Genomic DNA, 23,126 nt, shown 5'->3' with positions numbered 1-23,126 from the left:
TCAACTTTCTACTTGTACTTTCTCGTTTTGCATTTCTTCACCTAACCACCTTTTTTTCTATTTTATGTCTGTATTCCTGTCTGCCCACCTATCCATCTCTCTCCGACTTCCTCTCGGCTTACATGTATAGCCCTGGATTCCAGAGTATCAGGTAAAAAAAACAAACAAACAAAAAACACACTCCTCACTTTGCTCGAGATTTATACTCTTCATACAAGATGTTTCCCTTTTTTTTAATTATTATTATTAACATTTTTGTTTTGCTATAATTTAAATGTTGACTTTGTTTGAACAATATATAGATAGCGTGCAGCTTTTTCCTTCTCTTTTCAGTAAAAGTCAGTCATATCCTGTCACTCATGCTTAGCATTAGCAATTCGGCTCCAAGTCGCCATAGCGCCTGTGATTTGCATACACAGTTGAGAGATTGGAATTAGGGCAGGAACTAAAACGTGGCAAAGGCAACAGTAATCTTTTTACTTTTTTTTGTGTCGGGGACAACTTCCTGCACAGCTTCTTTTCCGCTCAGATATAAACAAGGTTGGCAGGTGCCATCAACTTTATGTCACCAGACGTTTCCACTTTTCTGTGCTTCCCTGCAAGTTACAATAAAGTAAAATGTGTTTGTCAGTCTTAGGTCTCTCTGCCAACACAGAGATAAGTAATTTTTCTTTTCCAAATGTTTCCCTCTTCCTCGGTCGTGTAATAGGAGCAGTCAAGATAGGATATAAAGGTAAACTGAACCACTACCACCACCACCCCCCACTCCTCCCAGGGAGATTGTCACAAACAATCCCTCCCTTTTCTTTGTCTTTCCTAGCACGGCGTTTATACACCTGTTCTATGTCCGAGTCGATCATAATGTTCCTGCTGTGATCCCGCTCCCCCACCGATATGTCCCCTCATCTCCTGTCCGTCTTTAACCAGACTCCACGGTCTCCTCCACCCTCACCCTTAACTCCCCCCCCCACCCCCCTCCCCTTGTCTTAATTAAATGTGTCTGCCAGATTAAACGCCCCAAACTGGTGTGGTTTAGTCATTTCTCAGCTCCCCTGTCTTCACCCTCCACTAGCAGGAATGCGATCTGGCAGCAAATGCTCTGTTTTCTGTAAACGTAGAGATTCTTGCTCCTCCTCCCTCCTCTTCCCACACTTCTCCCCCTATTTACATATACTGTACACTCCTCCTGTTCCCCTTTGATGTTGCTGTTACTTCACATGAGTGTTTTCCAACATCTGCAACGGGCTACTCCTACTTTTCGTTATTTACAGGCAAAGACACGATTAAAACGACAGCCACTGATTTGCACCCTCTTTGAACTCACAGAAATGTTCTTTTCAGTCTTAATTCCTATGCAAACAAAAAAACAAACCCCCAAAAAAACATTGTCGTGAATTTGACCACAAGGCAGCCCCTTAATTCAAAAAATGACAAGTAAACTTAAAAGGAATGACTCAAACTTTGATTTGCACATCAAAAATGAAACCCCAAGTTGCCATGAAGGGTTTGACTCAGCATGCATATTTGGTTTTCTTCCATTGGCCTATTAATTTCTCATGAACAGCGCAGCAGGTTCTTCCTCATTTTCTGTTATTTTTTGACTTTCTGTTCATTTTTCACTTTTCAGTGTAGCCAAAACGTGCTCCTGAAACTCATGTGAAACGACTGTATCTCCTCACACCTTCCTCCACATCACCAGTCCTGTCAGAGATGTATCGTTCTTCTATGTTCACTCAGTACTGTCTTTTATCACTTTTGCTCCCCCCACCACCACCACCACCCTTCCCTCCCCTTGCTCTTGTCTTCTACCCCCCCCCCCCCCCCCCAAACCCCTACCCCTCGTCCACTCTCTGCTCCTCATTATCCGGCTCTTAATTCGTGCGGCTCTTTGACTCGTTTGTCATGTGTTGACAGACGGCTGCCCCGGACTGTGCAACAACAACGGGAGGTGCGTCCTGGATCAGAACGTGTGGCACTGCATCTGCCAGTCAGGATGGCGAGGGCTGGGATGCGACGTCGCGACAGAAACGCTCTGCTCAGACGGCAAAGATAACGAGGGAGGTGAGAAGAAATAAAAGCCCCCTTTACAAATCGTCTCTCTTAGCTCTCCGCGGCGAAAGTTTGTTTGTGTTCGGCTTATCTTGCCGGTTAGCAATTTCGGCTTTGATGTGGCTCCTCAGTGGCAACGCAAACAAATCAATCATACATAAAACATCACTGGGAAGAATATGCAGATGTTGCAGGAGAACAGATTGTTAAACACTCTGCTTTTAATATAAACCAAACAAGTGCAAAACCCCTATTTCCATAAAAGTTGGGACTGAAAAAACAATACAAATCTGTTACATTTACTGTAAGAAATAAACTTTCGCAAGACTAAAAAGGGTCTAAAGTACAAACGCTGTTCTGGAAGGTTCCATAATTAGCATCTTAACTATAGTGGCAGGTGAGGGTATTAAGATTGGGTATTAAAGGAGGATCCACTAAGCAAGAATGAGTTGGTGCCAAATTGCTTTGTACCAAACTTGGTAAGAGAATTTTCAGTCAGTTTAACCCTTCTGTTACCAGGACAGAATTTGGCATACATACTTCTCATTACCGATATCTAGAAAATTCAAAAACCATGGACTGGCGACTGAGCTGATATTGGCACAGCACCCCACGTGGAGGATAAAGCGGTAGAAGATGGCTGGATGGATACAGGAAAGCAGAGAAATATAGCATTGCGCCCATATACTTGACATTACGGTAGCCTTTTGGAGTTCTGCGGAAACCACCGTCCAATCGCAGACGAGATTCGCCAACGCTTCTCAGTACCGTAATTCCTAAACGGTTGAATAACTGGAAAAAGGTGCACCAGCAATTCTACAGCCATAAAATTAAAAAAATATATATATAATAAATCCAGGCATCTTGATTATCATGATGGTGATAAGAGGGTTAAAGACAATGTTTCTCAGCGCAAGATTGCAAATTACACCGTGAAGTGACAAAAAAAAAGTGACACTAACAGAGTCATTTACCACTAAATACACACTGCAGTGGTGTGAAATTAAACTAGTTCAGTTTCCGTTTCATTTTTAACACTTGTTCAGAGTGTATTTGGTCCTTGATTGGTGTTAAATGGACTAGGGTGGTGTTACTTTAACACTGCACAATTAAAGTCAGGGAGAATCTCAGTGGGTAAAAGGCCAAGGGTTGGCTGCAGAATGTGCGTCAACAACAAGCACGGGCAAACGATTGCACCTGCAAAACTGCAAGAATTAACATCTGCAATCACAATTAGAAAAAGGTGACGTGGTGACTAATTGTTGAGTGAAAGTGAAGCGTTTGTTTTAAAGAAAATATCCCAACTTTAATGGAAAATTTGATTTTTTTAAAACATAACACTCAATAACTCTATCCCACAAAATTGATCATTGATCCTCAGACTGACAAACAAAACCAGAATTTTGGAGTTTCATATTGGGTGACACCAGGCCCAGTAGTTAAGAACCCTTCTGTGTGGAGTTTGCATGTTCTCCCAGGGGTTCTCCGCTTTCCTCCCACAGTCCAAAAACACACAGAGGTTAAATGGACACTATAAATGTATTGCCTTTTGCTCAGGATTGGCTGCAGCAGCCCCTGCAAAACTCATATAGAGAAAAAGAAAAAGCAGTAGACAATATTATGTGACATCGCTTTTTCAACCGACAATATACTTCCATGTGAGCTCGGGGTCTCTGCTGCCTCGTAAATGAACTGAAGTTCATGTCAGGAGTCACACCTGTGTGCATAGAGTAATGGAGTTGCTCACCCATCTCCGCTGACACATTTTAACACATCCAGGTCAACACAGCTTCCCCTCCCTGTCTCGACTGACCACCCCGTACCCTCCCGCTCCACCACTCCCCACCCCCCCCCCCCCCCCCCGCCTTCTCCTTGTTTTCCAGATGGACTCGTCGATTGCATGGATCCAGACTGCTGCACTCAAATGTCCTGCCAGGGTCAGACCTACTGTCGCGGCTCACCTGACCCCACTGCCGTCGCGGGCCAGGCCCAGAGTTCGGCCGCGCAGCTCACGTCGAAGAGCTTTTACGACCGTGTCAGTTTTTTGATTGGTCCCAGCGGCAGTCACGTGATACCCTGGGATAATCCGTTCAACAGCAGGTAAGCAGCCTAATGAGATGCCGACAGCTCTTTCAATATTTGGATCACGTCGACTGTTTGCTGTCTCATTACCAGTTGGGGGAAGAGGCACCTTTGTTTGTGCAGCTACTTTGACAGTCTCACATCTCTTTGTCTTTGCAGTTACACTGGCAAGTGGGTTTAAAAAAAAAAAACTCACTCACTGCTGCAAGCTTTTTCATTATTATTATTATTGTTGTTGTTGTTGTTGTTTCCTCTGCAGTGGAAACAGCTGGAGTCCAGAGGCGTTATGTTTTCAGATTGTATGTCTGCCCTACTCTTGTCAACACAGTATTTCACAAACACCCCAAGGGAATCCATTCAAATTTGGTGGAAACTTTCCCCTTGTCCTTAAGGAGGAATTGATTGGATTGTGGTGGTCAAAGGTCGAGTCTGAAATTTGCTTTGACTGGAATTCTTCACGTTTGGCACAAACCTTTAATTGGACTCTAACTGAAACTGATTAGCCTTTTCGTGATCAAACGTCCGAAAAAAGATGATGTTTTGTTTACACTATTTGTCAGGGAGCCCTTGAGCTAATGTGATTACGTCCTGCAGTATCTTTCACTTAGAGTCAGAGATGGCATGATTAATAATTGGTCAAACACCAAGGTCACCGTGCGCACGTGTTTCGCCTCATTAATCCGGTATCCCAGTATCCTTGGGCAAAATTTCCTTAAATTTGACAGAATCTCTCACTCGCATCAGAGGTGATCTGATGACAACAAGGTGGTTTAAAAAAAAATCACAGTGACCTCATTATGACAAAAAAAGAATATCGTTCCATTATCATCATCTCTGGATCTTACGGAGCAGTCTCCAATTTAACTGTCTTAATTTAAGACAGTCAACAAAAAAAAACGAGTCACACATTAAAAATTAAATCTGACAGATGACATTAACAATAAATTACACTTCAGCAGACGCAGACACATTAAATGCTTATCCACCCTAAAATTTAACATGTGAATCATTTTTGTTTATTGTTTAATTCGCAACGATCGCTTCACATTGGTGGTGAAAGATGGGATTAACAATATTCTACCCTTTGTAGCTCTATGCTGGCAGTCTAAATATGTGATGTTGGCAAAAAAAATATATCTTTTCAGCAGAAGATTGAAGTTAATATAACTCACCCACGGTGGCAGCGTACACATCTGTACCAAATTTCAATGTCAATCATCGGGAAGCTGTTGAGACGTTTCCCCTCAAAACCACACAAAAGAAAGTCAAACCTTGTAGTTTAAAAAGGGGGAACAATGAATGTCGGCAGGAAATGTCACCGCAATTTATTGACGGGCTGTTGGGATATTTCAGTCTGGAGCAGTGGTGGTGGTAGATCAACCCGACACACTGACATTGTCAAAAAGCACTTACACCTGTTTAAATTACCATTTTACAAGTACAGTTTGAACTACATCGCACCTCGGGCAGCGTCCTTTTCTTTACAGCCTTTATAAAACGACCAAAACTACACCTTAGATGCACTTCTCAACTCCTTATAACACTGAAATAGCTGTTAGTGTTATTGAAATGTTCCTTTTTGTCACCATCTTCTGCACTTTGCTCCAAAGCTTAAAGGTGCTTAAGATTTATCAGATTCCTGTAAAGATAATTTCATCCGGTGACGGACGACGTGCAAACTAATGCAAGTGCACCATTCAACCATTTTTGTTCAGAATCACAAGTAGGTTTTTGCTCTGCGACTGATGGAGAGGAAAATGATTGCCAACTGTGTGCAGAAGGCTTTGGGAATATTTTTTCCTCCAATAGTTTAAAGTAATCCTTATGTAAATAGCATGCTTTACTGGAAATATAGAATGAGGCAATCCCCCCCCCCCCCCCCCCCCTCAGCCAGGTTCTCGGTAATCCCCGTCCTCATTGTCTTCAGCTTACTGTCGATTTCATGTCTGGCAGAGGCATTAGCTTCCCTTGTTCAAAAATATTCATTTGCTTTTTTAAACTCCTTTCCTGTAGATTTTGTAGTTTGGTTGTTAAAACATTTTGGTCGCCCTGTTTTTTAAAGCTCTGCAAACATGTACGGAACTAAAATGTGATCTCGTCGGCGCAATCATGCATGAAGCTGTTTTGGGTTTTTTTTCCCCGGGAATAAACGACATAATGAAGAAGCATTCAGGAGTGGCAGAGCTTAGGCTTTTTTTTTTTTTTTTGGAGACCCATATTTTTCAAACGTTCATTTGAGAGTATAAGGTGAATAATTTATGACAGCCTTTGCCGAGTATACATTATAAGAGAAAAGTCTTTGAAGCGCTGGAACTATGCCAGCAGAGCATCAAGACTTCCAACAGCAGCAGTGACTGTTATGCCTAGTCGTTGAGTGTCTGATGTCTAACGGTGCAGAGATGGGAAACACTTAGAGGTCATTCCTCTCCTTCTGTTTCGAAGAAGACAATGTGTGTGTGTGTGTGGATATGTGTGAGAGATAGAGAGAGAGAGAGAGCGCCAGGAAAAAGCGAGCCTATTTTAGCATGCGGTCAGATTTCAGAACTCGGCCGTAAACTTGTCCCTGGAACGGTGTGGAGGATAAAACATGTGTTGTGGTTTTACAGCTCCACTCGTCTCCCAACCTCCTCCTGCCACCTCCCACCGTATCGCATGTCCCCACAGCACAAGCCTCCCATCTGGGTATTTTTTTCCTTCAGCCTGCCCTGAAACAATGACAGAAAAGAATGTGCGGATTCGTATGATTAATTTCTGGGTCGGGGGGCAGGTGCTTTGACTCTGCGTTTGTGTTTTTTTAGGGTGGTTTCTGCTTCCTGTTGCATGTGTCTGCCTCTCAAAAGATTAATAGAGACACTCGGAAGAGGAGAGCGGTGGAACCTTCACCAGAGCGTCTTAAGTGGCCTTGTACCCTGAGCTGGTACATTATGGATGGAAGATGAGATGGTTTTTCCCGGGGCGTGGAGTGGGAGTGGGAAATAAGAGACGCTAAAGGTGTTGATCACCGCTGTTTCGTCGTATATTACGAAACAACCCCGGCGATAAAAATTGGCAAAATGAGACATCTTTTTTACCAACCAGTGACAAGACGCAGAGGGGACACAACTTTTTAGTCCGTGATGATTAAATGGCGATGAAGTAATATCGCTTTTACTTGCTTTCAAACAAAAAGAGTGAAGAGGCGGAAAAAAACATGAAATTACCTCACACTTATGAATTCTGGAAGAAAAAAGCACTGTTGGGTATGTTCTACCTTAAGGGCCAGCAGTCATGTTGAATAATCGCCGCTGATATCTGAGGTTTTAATCATGTATGAGCCCCCCTTTCATGTCCGTGATTTATGAAGCAAAAACTGTCAGAGAAAATACAGCTTTTTAGGTGGAAGCAGTGGAAAGAGGGGGGGGGGAGGGGCGTGCTGGAGGTGGAGTTGCTTTTGACCAGAAGCAAATCCATTTGGCAGAATGAGAAGTCTGGGTGGGTGGGGAAACGTGAATGAGTAATGCTTTGCAATGCTGGAGTGTAGCATAGAGGATCCCTTAAGTGAAGTATTTAACCTGCTCCCACCAGTTGTGGTGGCCCTGCTCTTTGGCCAGGAGGAGGTCGTAGGAGGTGAGTTATATAAGTGTGAATGCACAAAAACAGGGTTTATACAACATTAATGATGCTCAGTGTTGAATAAGTTACTTTTTTATATATTACTCCTTTAAAAAGTAATATTAATACTCACGCTTTAGCATCTAAATGAGTAATTTTTGGTATATTCTTGGAGCTGAATCCAGTCAGATTGCAGAACTGCAAACTTGGCAGCCTCTCAAAGCAAATAAATTAGTTTCTACCAACTGTCACTGTTTTCCCTTAAAGGACAAAAAAACAACAAATAATGATCTAGTGATGCACTGTTACTTTGCTTAGGGATCGTAATGTTTACTCTGAGGTAAAATAAACAGGTTGTGTCAAACTCAAAATGTCCTGGAGGCCAATGAGCATCTAGTCCGGTCAAGAGGGCGAAGAAAGTGGACAAAAACAACTGGGTTGGCAATATGATGTTAATATTATAACACAATATTCCACTCTGTGATGATATTTCACAGATTTCAAAGTGAAAGTGTTTGTTTTGATATGGACTATATATACACTAAGTAAATAAGGGGGATGACCGTAATTAAAACACTAATCAAGCATATATATATAAATATATATCTTTATTTTCCGACCTATTATGATTGCTCTTTCTTTGACAGTCTGCCTCCGGCGTTGCATTTTGTGCCTCCGAATTCCCACAAAGTGCCCGTTTCAAAACGTCAGCCGCCGAGCTCGGCAAACTTCCTCGCATCAACGGGACATTTGCAACCCGAGCTGAAGAGCTTGTCCTAGCACAATTCCTGTTGATGTATTATCTTTCTTCACAGGTTTGCACCGCGGATATTTATCAAACCGCTTGAGCTCGAGACTCGAGAGGATGATGACACTGAGAAAAGGCTCTCTTTCCTTTTTTGAAAGTTAAAGTACTTGGTAATGAATAATCGTCACCATCACAACACCTGGGTGACAACCTCTCAGAAATTCAACTTGGGAGGAGGGGAAATTCTTACTTCAGCGAGGTCAGAGTGATGATGCTGTGAATATTTCACTCATTAACATCGTTTGATTATGCTTACTGCTGACTTTATTGTGCCCTTCATTTACTACCAAACCAACTTTACTCAGCAAACTGTGTGTGTGTTCTGATATGAGTGACTTTGTGAGGACCAAATAGTGTATTTAACCATGTGGAGTGAGGACATTCTGGGTAAGGGAGGACTTTGTTGCTGGTCCTTATGTTCTTTCACTACTTAAGAGGGCTTTTTTTGAGAGTTTTGACTTGGTTTTAGGGTTAGAATTGGATTTAGGTTAGCATTGTGTCCAATTTGCATGATGAAGCCAATCAGGAAGTATAAGAATATACTGAAAAGCCACCACGGGAATCTCTGCTTGTTATATTTCATATTCTGTACAGCTTCATTGAATAGAATCTTCCTGAGGAGTTAATGGTCGCTTGTTCTCTTCCATAGAACGTGATGTCAATTTTCAAAATGATGGTCCCATTTAGAGGGAAATAGACGATGAGTGGACACCAGTGTCTTGAGGATTTAAAACAGGAATTCAGATTCTTTCTGATGACATCACGTTTGGTTGCCACTTTGCGTTTAGCCTCTTTCACACTAAAATCAGCAGCAATAGGAGGGATAAAAAACATGTCTCCACCACTCCCTATGCTAGTGGTTGGTCTGTATTTGTTTGTTGCCTTTGTTTTGATTTCTGCGTCACCTGTGGGTGAATGCGATGTCACAAAGTGCATCAGACACTTTGAAGAAGAGGGAAACAACAACAACAACAACAGGTAGCTCAGTGACAATGTCACGGTGGATACACTTGTATATTTTTTATTCTGTTTCTCTCCTTCAGTTGATCCGAATGTTGAAATAAAACAAAAAATCAGGTCCACACTACAAACATGCACAGCGTTTTACCTGCTAATGAGTGGAATATGACAAGATGACACCATGGTGGTTGTGCCATAAACGATGGTGCCAAAAATAAAGAAGATGAAGAAGTAATTGGTGTGTTCAACTCGGTCTTGAATATTTAAATTTGGCTCCATACACTATGTGTGTGTGTGTTTTATACTCGCAGCTTTCGAGTGTCTGGCCTCACAAATTGAAAAGCCCTAACAGCTATACATACTTTTCATGTGAAATCTCATGTTTACATAATAGTGTTTTAATAGAAATAGGATGCGGGTAAAAAAAAAAAAAAAAAAAAAAGTTGCATTCATGTCTTGGCACTTGTGCGATACAAATGGTGCAATACATGTGCAAGATTATTCAGTCCTTCATGTCTCGGAAAACCTCATCTCTCTGAATTACTGGCTTTTAACAGCGATAAACAGATGCAGGGAGTTGCTCTGTGAGGTGGCATTTCCATGAATAACAGCCCCCCCCACCCCCCCTTGACATGTGTGTGTGTGTGTGTCTGTAATGGTCAATAAATCATACCTCCCTTGCTCCCGCCGCTGGCAGAGGAATGACTGTTGTTAGCAGTGTCCATGCCTTGGCCGCTCGCTGATGCCGGCTGGCGTTGTTTGTTTACTCAGCCCTTTTCTGTGTTTGTTTGCCCACACAGCCTGGCATCAGTCATCCGGGGTCAGGTCCTCACGGGAGACGGGACGCCGCTGATCGGAGTCAACGTGTCGTTCCTGCACTACCCGCAGTACGGCTACACCGTCACGCGGCAAGACGGCATGTAAGCGAGCGTCGACGTGCACGCATCTGCATCCACGAACACTCATTTGCATTCATGTCCAAAGCAGCCTTTTTGCCAGCAAAGCCGATCCCCTGGGGGGTGGGGGGGGGGGGGATTCAACCTCTGCCCTTGCTGTGTATTTATTGTATGTAATGCACTGCTGTCTCGCAACCGGGATGGAACAATATTATAGGAAAAAGGCTGTCCAGTAAAGGGGAGAGTCGTGCTGGCTGCTCTCCAAAAAACATTCCGAGTAAATCGAAACAGCAGCACATTTTTACCCTGGAACAATTCCTCATGCAAATGTCACAGTGGTGGAGGCCATTTTGAACCAGGCTGTTTAAAATGCATTGAATCAGCGAGGGTAGAATCAATCTGCCCGCAGTGTAGTAAAACATGGGATTACTGTCTGACCTTCTCCTGCTATTACCACAGACAGGTCCTTAATAATGGGAGTGCAAATACATACAAGGCAAACGTATGTCACATATTTTACTGGAGATATTCACTCCAGCTCCGGGGGAGCTTCATTTCCGCAGATGTTTTGCCCCCGAGTTTGTAAACCACGTTTAGATTCGGCGCGCGCACAGAGGTCACGTTCGTGCGATGAAGGAGGGAGCGGACTAAACGGCTCGTGAGTGGCAGAGAAACACTCAGCTGTTTGTTACCAGGCTACAATCCTCCGGTGCTGAGAAAGCCGCGGATTAGCTGATTTCTTCAGATATTCTGCCCTATAACTCTTCTGAGGAGAAATGTGATAAATGGTCAAGGATAATCACACTTGGTTTAGCCATCAGATCTGTTCAGAGTGCTAAGAGAGAGAAGGGGTTGGGGGTTGGAGGGGGGGTGTGCAGCATCAAAGCCGAAGCCTCTTGCAGCTGTGATCTGCCCAAAGTGGAGGGAGCTTGAGAAAAGGAAGCTGTTTTAGGTCAGCCGCACAGCTTGTGTGTGTTTGCGTGTGTGTCATTCGGGGCTGCATGTGTGAGAAACCCTTCATATCGAGTTTGGGGTGTGTGTGTGTGTGTGTGTGTGTGTTATCGCGCAGCACGCTGCAGTGTCACCACCACACAGATGCTTTACCCCCTGGGTAGCGGAGCCCGCCGAATATATAGAGCAGCACTTCAAAGACTCGCCCTTCATTTCCGAGCCAGTAACTTTTCCCTGAGTAACGTTGTACTAATTAAAACCATTTCACCAGAGAAATCTCCCAAGATTCAAGACCCTGAACCAAATTCCAGCCAGAAAGTGTCTTCTTAATGCTATGCCTGGTTGGACAAAAGGCATAAATTGGCCTCAGTGAATGATAATAATATACGGAGGCTCAACGGAGGGAACGCACTTGAAAAGTTCTGTTTTCAATCGGTAAAAAAAAAAAGACTCAGTCTTGAAATAAATACTTACTCTTTCAGTGAAATTAATAAAAAAAAACACATTATTAATTGTAATAATCATAACAGTTGGGGCTTCGGAACAGCTCGTTTAAATGTAATAATAGCATATTACACAAGTTAATTGCAGAGATCTTGAAACTTGACAGCCTTGTTTAAGCAAAGTCCTGCGGGGGCAAAAAAGCAGAAGTACAACTTTCGAACAAATCCTCACCAGAGTTCACTAATCATCTCTCCCGAATTAACTTTGACCCACTTTTTTGCTTGCCGTATAGTTCTGTGTTGCAGTGCACCCACGTTCCTTTTGCAAAATGCATAATTCCCAGCCTTTTGGGTGAGGTTGTTAACAAATCGCTCATACATTTTAATACTCATACTTTCAATGGAAAATAAGTTTTGCTTCTGTGGACTTAAATCAAGCTTATAAATATACAGTTTATCCAATGTTTCTGTTTGTTTTTCTCATTCCCGTTGTTTCTCCGTGTCGTGACACTCAAAGGTTCGACATGTTGGCCAACGGCGGCGCGTCGCTGACGCTGAGTTACGAGCGCGCCCCGTTCCCCACGCTGTACCGCACCGTGTGGCTGCCCTGGAACGTCTTCCACGTGATGGACACGGTGGTGATGAAGCGCGAAGAAAACGAGATTCCCAGCTGCTACCTGACCGGCTTGCTCAGGCCCAACCCCTTTATTGTGGCCACGCCCCTCTCCACTTTGTACAAGACCTCTCCCGAGGACAGCCCCATCATTCCTGAAACTCAGGTGAGACCAAAGGGGGGTGGGGGGGGGGGGGAATCAAAACAAAACACAGGTGACACAAGGACACCACAAATATGGCCTTTGTAGTCAATTCCAGATTTCTCCTTTGAGTGATTTACTTAAATAATTCACCCAGCGTTTGATCCCAACATTTGAAACTGCACTGTCAAAAAAATAAAAAATAAAAATACATGAATAAAGAATAACGATAATGCTGTTATCTTCCTTTTACCATGGCTTCTCTCTCTTTGTTTGCCTTTGAGCTGTGATTGAATTCAGGCATCTCCCCAAATACTAAGCCGTAAATTGTCTCACAGCAACACAGATAAATTCTGAGGACACATCACATTGAGGTTACATGCCCCAGGATTTGGTTTGTATCCATTTGGCTCAAGTCATGTGAATGTGCAACTTTTGATTAAACTGAACAGTTTAAAACAATTTTTAAAAAAATAAAAAAGGCGAGCAAAATAGTCCCTCGTTTAGAGTCAGGTTGTTCAAGTAAAAAGAAACTAGACTAGTTTGATCTAACTTTACAGAGATGGTTTGAGTGAAGAAGTTTGCATGTTCTCCATGTTTTGAGGCTGTTTTCAGACATGAACTCCAGGTCATTTCCACCAAAAAACACCATCAGACATTCGTATTCGTCATCCAGGTTTGTGGAAAATATCAAATGTCCATTCAAAGTCAAGTCTCCGTTCAATACTCGCAACGTTAATAGATATAAAACATGATACACCCTTAAAGCGGACCTAGACCGGAAGTTCCAATTAACGCTGTTTTTTAGTGTGTATCTGCGTCATTACCTTGTTTACGAAGCCCTGAAGTTTCGAAACAAACAGTTCAGCCACTGCTGAGAACGCTGTGTTTTATTGTAATCTCGGGCTCAGCGAGATCTCAGAAAAAAACCCGGTCCGGTTACGTAAACAGCGGTTCTCCTGAACAGCAGATCGTCCCGCTCCGGGCACTAGTCCGGGCACTAGTCCGGGCACATCCGGTTGCGTACATTGTACCGCAGAAGAAGAATAACGTCCGTTGTGGAGGTGTTTCACGAGCGACAGTGTCTTCTGACTCTGGGTCTGACTCCGGGTCAAAGTCATATACTGAATATGTCACTTCTGGGTACTGGCCAATCACAAGACAGCTTGGAAGGCTCTACGCTGGCCGGCCAATCACAACACACTCTGTCGTCTGGCTGTGAGAGTTCAGTCTGAAATATCGCGGCTCAGAAACAGCGTCAGAAAAGAGGATTTCTATCGGCTCGTTTACAGCAACTAGGAGGTTTTAACAAGTTAATGTATGTAAGTAGACCTCCGTAACTAACATATATGTGCAACAGGACAACTCTATGTGACCTTTAAAAAACTGGAAATCGAAGTTGATTTCTTAAAGGTATAAATGTATGAATGACTTATTATAACACAGAACAATCAAAAATAGGACAATTATTACAAAAGCTGTGACTGTTAAAGGTCCATTGTCTAAAATATAAAGCGGTTTCAATTAGGCAGGAATTAAATATAATAATACATGGACAATCACCTCTTTGTATATATCGGGAGCTAGATCAGCCTTATGGAAGCCACCATTTTTGGACCACCATGATATGGCAGTAGCCTGCAGTTGCATCTTTTGAATTTTGTCAAAAAAAAGTCATGCCATTCACTTGTGGCCACAATTTCTCATCAACTGCTGCCTTTGCTATTTGTTAATTGTGTGTTTTCGCGTTACAATTTAGATTTACAAATCATTAACTGCTAAGTTAACTCCTACTGGAGCTTCTCCTGCCACATTCTCACGCACTTGGACACGAACTGGATGTTTTACCAAAGAGCTGGCAGCGGAATCTTCAGAAGGACTTCTGTGTGTGTGTGTGTGTGTGTGTGTGTGTGTGTGTGTGTGTGTGTGTGTGTGTGTGTGTGTGTGTGTGTGTGTGTGTGTGACATTTTCGGAGAATCCCTGGTGTTCAGTGCAATGTCTGAAAGCAGCTTGTGTGTGGGTTTTTTTTTTCATCCACCACATTGAAAAGACATGCTGCTTTGAGGGTGAGGTTAACAAGAGACTCTCAGGTGCCTGTAGGTGTGTATGTGGATGGAGTGTGAAAGCATGTTTTTTTTCCCCCCCTGTATGTTTGCCCTGTGATACCACTGGGATTGGCTCCAGCTTGACCTTATAGATAATGAATGCATGACTCTATAGAATATAGAGCAGCCTATACGTCTCTGTGCATAAATATAAAATGCAGTTTCTGTTACATGACCGTATTGAATTATTGTGCGGTATCTGACGTTATGCGTTGCATCACTTCAATATTACATACAAGTCGTGCTCCACATTAAATACCAGAAAAGTCATGCTGTTCCTGTTACTTGAGTGTGCGCTTCACACTGTGTGTACTTGGCACCAGACTGACTGCTAATTAAAATCATCAGGTCCTTCATGAGCAAGTGGCCATACCAGGCAGTGACCTCAACCTGGTCTACCTGAGCTCCAGGGCAGCTGGCTACAAGCCCATCCTCAAGGTGCTCCTGACCCCGGACCGTCTGCCCTTCGGCCTGATGAAGGTGCACCTGATGGTGGCCGTCATGGGCCGTCAGTTCCAGAAGTCTTTCCCTGCTTTCCCTGACCTCTCCTACACCTTCATCTGGGATAAAACAGACGCCTACAACCAGAAGGTCTTTGGCCTGGCAGAGGCTATGGGTGAGTTTCCCGCCGCGAGGCGCCGACTTAAGATCTACTTCACAGGATACTTGCACTACCTTCAGGCAATGAACCTGCGCTGAACTTTTGAATATTGATTTTATGTTTTCTTGATTTTAGCTGAGGTTTATTTAGTCTGGGACTTTTTATTGCCATGTGAAATAAATAATAAGTGAGCAGTGTGAAATCCTGAAACTGTGGTTACTACATTTTACTTTACTTTTTAAGGCCTTTGCATTTTCGCTGACTTCTGTGTTTCCCTCATATGCTATTTTAGTTACCGACAAGGCAGTGGAACCCAAGTCATAATAAAAACTACTGACATGTAGAGCAAATCTTAGTTGATTAAAAATGTCTTACCGATTTGTTAAATCATTTAAATTGGTCAGGTGACATCTAGAGGATTAAACTGTGTAAACTGTACATTTTTTTACTTGCATACATTTTTACACACAAGTCGGAAAAGGCCCAGAAGTAATTTACAATGTTCACTGAATGCATCTCTTGGCTCAACATGCTATAAACTTGCAGTAGCTCTCCTGTGCAGATCCAGCAGCAGTCCTCATTGTGTCATTTCATGTCTTACATACATACATAAATACAGAATATGGTGTTTTTTGGATTATTTAGTCTGGGACTTTTTATTGCCATGTGAAATAAATAATAAGTGAGCGGTGTGAAATCCTGAAACTGCGGTTACTACTTTTTACTTTACTTTTTAAGGCCTTTGCATTTTCGCTGACTCCCGTGTTTCCCTTATATGCTATTTTAGTTGCGGCACACTGAATGAACTACTACTAAGTCATAATAAAAACTACTGACTTGTAGATCAAATCTTAGTTGATTAAAAATGTCTTACCGATTTCTTAAATCATTTAAATCGGTCAGGTGACGTCCTAAGGACTAAACTGTGTATACTGTGCTTTTTTTTTTTTTTACTTGCACACAAGTCGGAAAAAGGATGTTTGAGTTTGTTAAGACGGATGAGCGGTAGAGCACCGGAGCTGGCCCATTACGGAAGAGAATTTCATGACCCTGACAGTAAAACAAGATTCTCTCACGGCTTATGGTTGTAACTATATCAAAGTGTTTATTATATTTTACTATAATGTTCTCCATCTGAGCTTTTATTGTTTAAATAAGTCATGCCACTTTGCACACTGTTACGCACCGTGGTTTATTTGCATTTACACAATATAAAACAGAGAAATGAGATGGGGGCCACATAAAATACAAACTGCGCAGGTGAAACACAGAAACCCCACAGGTCCTCTGAAATCATCCCAGCTGGAGAAAATTACAGAGTCAACGAGAAAGAAGAACCGGCGAATATATAGAACACAGAGCCACGGCGTGTGCCGAATGTCTCGTAGAGCGCAAATCTCATTGCTGCAATAAGTGTCAGGTAAGGATGTCGTAACCGGGCTCAGTGTAAGCCTCTGCTGTCGTTACTTTCAGTGTCGGTGGGGTACGAATACGAGTCCTGCCTTGATGTGGTGCTCTGGGAGAAGAGGACGGCGATGTTGCAGGGCTTTGAACTGGATGCCTCCAACATGGGAGGATGGATGTTAGACAAACACCACATACTGGATATCCAGAACGGTAAGAAAATATTATTATTATTATTATTGTTTATTTGAACCATGAAAAAGCTTCCATTCCCAAAGGAGAAAACCCTCCGAAATAAAAACAATTTCCACATTTTCCAATGATCTAATGACGACCCAAATAGTTGTGCATCTATTACCACAAGGTGGCAGCAGCAACATGTGTTTAATGGACTGCGGAAATAATGGAATTTCCACACTTTCGTGAATGCATCAGCAACATGCATTAGTTTAGTGGCCTGCATGTCAGTTTGCAGAATTTACAAGGTTCACTGAATGCGTCTCTTAACTCAACATACTATAAACTTGCACTAGCTCTCCTGCACATCGGCATGGATTCTTCAAACAGTTAATTTTGTTATTAATCTCTGGAATAAAATATACATGCAGGGAAAGTGGCCCATGAAATACAAATACAGCCATTTTTTTTGTTACTACCCAATAGCAGCAGTGACTGAGAAGCTTCCATGCACCAACAGGACAGTAATATCAGGCAAATGCTTGGGGCCCCAAAGACGAAGGTTACATTTTCAATGACAATCACAAAGCCTCCTAATATGCAGCTTGGCCGAGTGCCGGTCCTAACGGTATATTTTGCAATTACATCCATGACGTTCTTAAAACCCCACAAAACCCCCTTAATGGGCCCCTTCTGACTGGTGTGAGGATCATTGAGAAAAGGTCTCACCTCTCAAAACACACTAACTCACATGAGCCTCACTGACCTGTGAGTGGCAGTAATGAGTTTCTCGCTATTACTCCTGCTGGAGTAAAATGAGAAGAAGAGTGGGGCCTGATAGGTGAAGGGCCCCAATTAGCTTCTTTGCCTGGGCCCCCCCAGAGTCTGGGATCACCTCTGTCCATGCAGAGCGGTCACATCGAAACAAAGGTCGATACCAATAGATTGTAAAATATATCAGCACAGATTAATTGGCTAAAACAATCAGTCAGTCAACCTCCGTAGAATGTGTGGGTGTGCATATGGAGCAGAGATAGGTGGACTCCTAGGATTACAGTGGGACAGTTTTTTTTGTCACCTTAATAAATATCTGAATCAGAATGAATTATGGTTTGTCATCCCATCTGGAGATAATAGAGGAGAGTTTTGAAGGGTAATGATGGAATAAATCAGTGAGTAAGTCACCAGGGCGCGGGGCTCGCCACGATTCCAAACCACTCAGCTATTTCAGGAAGACAGCCCGTTGGCTGCTCATGAAAGCTTTTGATGAACAGACATCGTGTTTAATTCTCGCATTAATTCAACAAACCAAATTAAATTTCTTGCTCTGTCATCGGCCAGAAGTGCTTTAATCGCCAAGTACAACAAAAGGACAAGAGAGTGTCTATTTCTTTTCGTGCTGGTTGCAAGAAGACACACGTGAGAAAGTGGAATCTGCATAATGAAACTGCGATGTGCACGCAGCACTGAGTCACTGCTGAGTTACTGTACGAGGAGGTCACACTGTAATCTGGAGAATTCAGTGCTATATTTTTAACCGCGCAGGCAGTAATGTGACCGCAATTATAAGAAGTAGGCCTCGGGGTGGTGTGCACTGTCAGTTTGCCAGGCCGTTGTTTTGACTTGAAACCCACTCCAGCTCGCAATTGTTGTTCCAGTTGTCCAACGCAATTTGTGTCCCTTTCATCTTGAGGATAGTCGAGGTTACAGTCATGGCCTTCAGCGGAGTTATTTGTCTTGTGCTGTCAGCTGGGACTTCCAGACTGGATGTTGTTGTTTTCAGGGGATTTTCTTGCACGTTTGTTTTTGTGGCCAATTATTGTTAGTCTGTGCTAATTCTAATGCATGTTTGACGGATGGATGGATGGATGGATGAATTGATTTATGGGCAAATGATTGCGTCTTTGGTGCCTATTTATTGTTTGTCTCGGCTATTTTGCGTAAAAATGTATGTTGCTGCATGGCATTTGTGGATAAATGGATGGATGGATTAAGTGGTCTTACAGGCAAATTTTTCTTTGCGATTCTTCAGGTGATAGATTTGTTGAATGAAGTGTGTCGTACTCTGTTCTGCTCGGGGTGACGCGCTCCCCTTTCAGCTTGTTAGTATTTGGTGGTATCTATGTCGCACGCCATTTTGAGTCTCCATATCGAGATTTATCCATTTCCAAGCGAACAGAGTATAAAGTTGGTTTCCTTGTCCATCAGAAAAAAAATGACTGGCCTAACTTTCACTGAAGTTCATTTTTGTTGCTGTTTTATTCTTCTTTTTACTGGCTTCTTCAACTATTTATGGTTTTCAGCCAGCAGAAGGAACAGTGTGTACTCTGATGATCTGACTGAAGCTTTAGAGGTGCTGGTTGTGTTCGTCCGACATTGAGAAATTAGAGTTAATACAAAAGTCTATCTATCTAGCTCAATTTTTGACAGTCTGGACAGTTTAAAAAAAAATTCAAACCACATACAGCTGGTTTTGAATGTGATTCTGATCGGATTTTTACAGATCTGTGCAATCCGAACGTCATTGTCGCTGCTATCTGAGCGACTGAGACGTAAATCTGGAGAGACTGAAGGTAATTGGAGGTGCGGTAAACAATTGACGCAGTGGAAGACAATATAGTAGTTTAAAAAAAAATAAATAAACAAAGCATGGAAGACAACAGCAGACCATGGGCAGACGAGGAGATTAGTGCCTGATAGCTATCTGGGGGGGATTCGTCTGTTCAGAAGAAATGAAATGAATCTATATTTTAGGAGAACGTGGCTTCAACGCCAGCAGAAAAATAAAAAACCTCAAAACCAAGTACAAATAAATCAAGAATGGGAACAATAATATTTTGTTTAGACTGCTTGTTTTTCAAGGAGTGGCCTGTAAACCACAGCATAAAAATCCATGTGGAAGACTAGACTAGACTAGACAGTTGTTTCAGGAAGATGATATTCTGATCACATATGCTCACAAAATCTGTTTTGGGCTGCACTCTAAACAATAATAGTCTAATTACTTTTTGTGTAATATCATGTAAATGTGTTAAAGATAAAGAACCAAACTCAGTCCCTCTGAGGAAGATATAACCGTTTCGTTTAAACGTGAAGATGAAAAGTCCAAAATGATGAAATATTCCTTAATGCCATCATTAGCGCAGAAGATAAAACAACCTAATGCATCTTTAAGCGTGAGCTATTTTTTGCCTTTGCACTTGCTTTGTCTCATAAGAATGGTATTGTGCACCTACAGGTCGCGTTATTCACAATGCAGGTTTTTCCCTGATTTGGTCCCTTTTGCTGTGTTTTGTAAAAAAAAAAAAAAGTCAATGTCTCAAGAAGCAGCTGCAGTAAACTCAGCCATGGGTGAGCTTTTATCAGGCAACACTTTGGCCCTCAGCAGCGATGAACACCCCAGTGTGCATCGACACGAAAGCTGCCTCACAGTAAAAAGCTTTTGCCAGTAATTACTGTGTCACTGATGCATTTCACTTCTGTGCAACTGATGGATAAATAACTTTAAATTGGTATTTCAATTATTTTTCCTTCTTTCGACAAAGACAAAGTTTATTTATAAAATCCTGGCGAGGTGCACGTCTCACCTCGGTGTGGGATTCAGTCGTTCGCGAGGCACCACCGGTAGTTCTGGTTGAGGTTGAGGAGGTTAATGAGGTTTACTGCTTTAATAGCAAACTATTCAAGTGTCTGCGGGGCTAATTGTGCGTGAGAGCAGCAGCGTGCTTTTATATGCACACGCGGGCGGCAATGATATTGAATTTGAATCGCTTTGAATATATTCTCTCAATCAAAACAAATTAGAGAACATGAAGTCCAGTCACAATTTCCGAACTGACCTGCAGAAAAGTTCATTATGAAGGGGTTTACATATGTTCTCGAGCCTTCCACCACCTTCTCTATAACTGCCTGACAGCGAGTATAAATCTGGCCCGGCTCCCGGTGTCTTTATGGCCTGGTCCATCGAGTTTCACGAGGAGTCTGTTTTTATCACGAGCGATGTTTGTGCACCGAGACGTCAGCCTACATCTGTATTGTGTTATTTTTACAGCTATCCACATGCACAAAATTGGCATGATCCATGCATCGTGCATGTAAATGTCCTGCCACATCTCTGGGATTGTACAAACTTCCTTTTGTCAAATATGCTTGTTGAAAAAAAACTGTCAGAGAACCAGTTTCTGGAAGAAGAAGAAGAAGAAAATAAAAAGGAGTCTTCCTTTACTTTGTTCAGACCTTGACGGTACTTTGTCCTGCGTCTTTGTTGAACATTAAAGGAGCAGACATACTGTAGGGGCCCATTGCCGAACCCAATCTGTCAAGGCATCCAGAACAGGAAGTTTGTGAAGTGTGCAAAAGAACACAGAAATGTGCCTCTAGCTTGACTGCTGTTCGCGCTCCGCGTTTCATCCCACCTGTCTCAAAGCGTAGCACACCCAATTTCTAAAGACTTCGCTGTGGCAGCATCGCTGCTGGAGTTGTAGCAGTGAGATGTGTTTTTGATCAACAAATACATGCAGCATGTGTGATATGCTAAAATGATGCATCATATATACGGCTGTTTTTGGGGTTCTTTTTAAAAAAAAATAAAAAAATGGCTACATGAAAGGGAGCATCACTTACATCTTTTGCTCAAATATAAGCCTTAGTTTCTGGTCAGTTGTTGCTGAAGGGGAAACTTGGACTTTAGCGATTAAAACCTCTGATCAAAAATGTTTTGATTGTCTTTTAGTAGCAGTTGTAATAGTTAGTCGTCAGGGATTTAACGTTTGAATGTCTACATTGTAAGGGGACAACAGCAGCCTCAGCTAAAATCTATCATTTGCAGCTAAATATTCTGCAGACACCGACCGTAGATCATCTCTGCATCTTTTTTGGCTGACCAGAAATAGCCGGGTCTGGCTTATTGAAAACCAGGAAGTGACCGGGCACACAGTCAGTTGGATATTATCATGCAGGGAAAACTCATCAAGTTCTTTTACATGGACACAGTGATGACGGAAATAAATCCTCAACCAGATGGCGTAGAGTTTTTTTGGTTTTTTTCCTTGTCAGGCAAATGCTGTAGCCTCCCAAAGGCTGTTCAACACCTCCCCCCCCCCCCCAAAAAAAAATAAATAGCAAAGTCTGACAAAATTAAAATTATATAAAAAAATAAATAGGCAAAAATAGTTCGGCAAACTTGTGTTGTTCCGTCTCATTTAGCCATGTCTGACAGGAGCTTAATCAATTTGCCAAAAGGGTTTCATGCTAAAATCCTATTAGCTCAAGTGAAAGACAGTAAGCTGTCTGAAGGCGCCTGCAGAACGAGGTTTGTGCAATTCTCAAAGTTTATGACAAGCAGCATGGAACTAATAAAGTTTGGCTACGACGTCGACTGTACCAGCGATAAAAAGCAGAGTGAAGTCAGCATAAAAGAATTAAGCGTATTGCAGGTGCGTTTGTAAGCGGTTAAGCTGAGACTGAATCAAGCTTTTGAATTGTTGCTTGAATCATAAAAAAAGAAATTTGATCCTGATATTCACCTCTTTTCGTCAAACTCCCCCATCTAGGTTTTCTTGTCATTGCTACACCAACACAATTTAATTCCTACAGCATGTCACTTTTAACAAAGTTAAATAATTATTTTTTTTTTCCCCTTATCACCATCTATTCCTCTTAAAACATGGATTTACAGTTAGTTGCTTTCACAGGAATGTGGCTCACAGAAGATATGAAATGTTATTGGATAACTCTATTCATGTTGTTCAGGGACGTAGAGTCAGAGATGATTAAAAAGATAGAGGATCAGAGGAAATATGGCTGTATATATGTATATATAGACCACCAGAGACGGACATAAAGAGCTTCATTGATGATTTGAGCAACACGTTGGGACTATTAAATAATGAGGGTTGGACTTTAATATCAACCATTTTAGGGATAGAAATCATTCTCCAACATCAGTTATCCAACTATTAGTAAAACAACAAGGGTTTTACTAATCAGTAAATAATAATAAATGAACTCTGATATGTCAAACCCTGGACTATTACAGATGTTTTAGACCATTTTCTAATCTTCTAACTCAGGGGTGTCAAACTCATTTTCACTCAGGGCCACATCGGCATAATAGTTGCCCAGATGTAACTGTAAGACAGAATAAATGTAACTAAATGTGAACGCACCCTCAGAAAAAGACTTTGAAGCACTGGTGATTTTTTTTCAGCCACGATAAAACTAGCTTTCACTGCTGCATCGTTTTTGGTTGTGCCTTTTGTGAACACATTCTGCTGCGATCACAGTTTGCCTTTTACTTCTTTGA

At 42.2% G+C, this 23,126-nt stretch overlaps 1 protein-coding gene across 2 annotated transcripts in view; it reads left to right on the top strand.

The window, feature by feature from the left end:
- The window catches only part of LOC310929073 (teneurin-3), a gene marked incomplete at both ends in the record, with an annotated part of 158,391 nt that overhangs the window by 101,327 nt on the left and 33,938 nt on the right, over positions 1-23,126 (top strand). For both annotated transcript variants that reach the window (XM_083891778.1, XM_083891777.1), the window contains 6 exons: positions 1,915-2,061; positions 3,933-4,149; positions 10,291-10,410; positions 12,298-12,559; positions 14,989-15,256; positions 16,715-16,858. In XM_083891778.1, coding sequence (XP_083747904.1) covers positions 1,915-2,061; positions 3,933-4,149; positions 10,291-10,410; positions 12,298-12,559; positions 14,989-15,256; positions 16,715-16,858 — 1,158 coding nt within the window. The remainder of the gene's footprint in view (positions 1-1,914; positions 2,062-3,932; positions 4,150-10,290; positions 10,411-12,297; positions 12,560-14,988; positions 15,257-16,714; positions 16,859-23,126) is intronic.

Source organism: Microchirus variegatus, assembly GCF_963457635.1.
Source record: "Microchirus variegatus genome assembly, chromosome: 6".
Lineage (NCBI taxonomy): Eukaryota > Metazoa > Chordata > Actinopteri > Pleuronectiformes > Soleidae > Microchirus > Microchirus variegatus.
The sequence above is the reverse complement of the archived record's forward strand: the minus strand, read 5'-3'. Positions and strand labels throughout refer to the sequence as shown.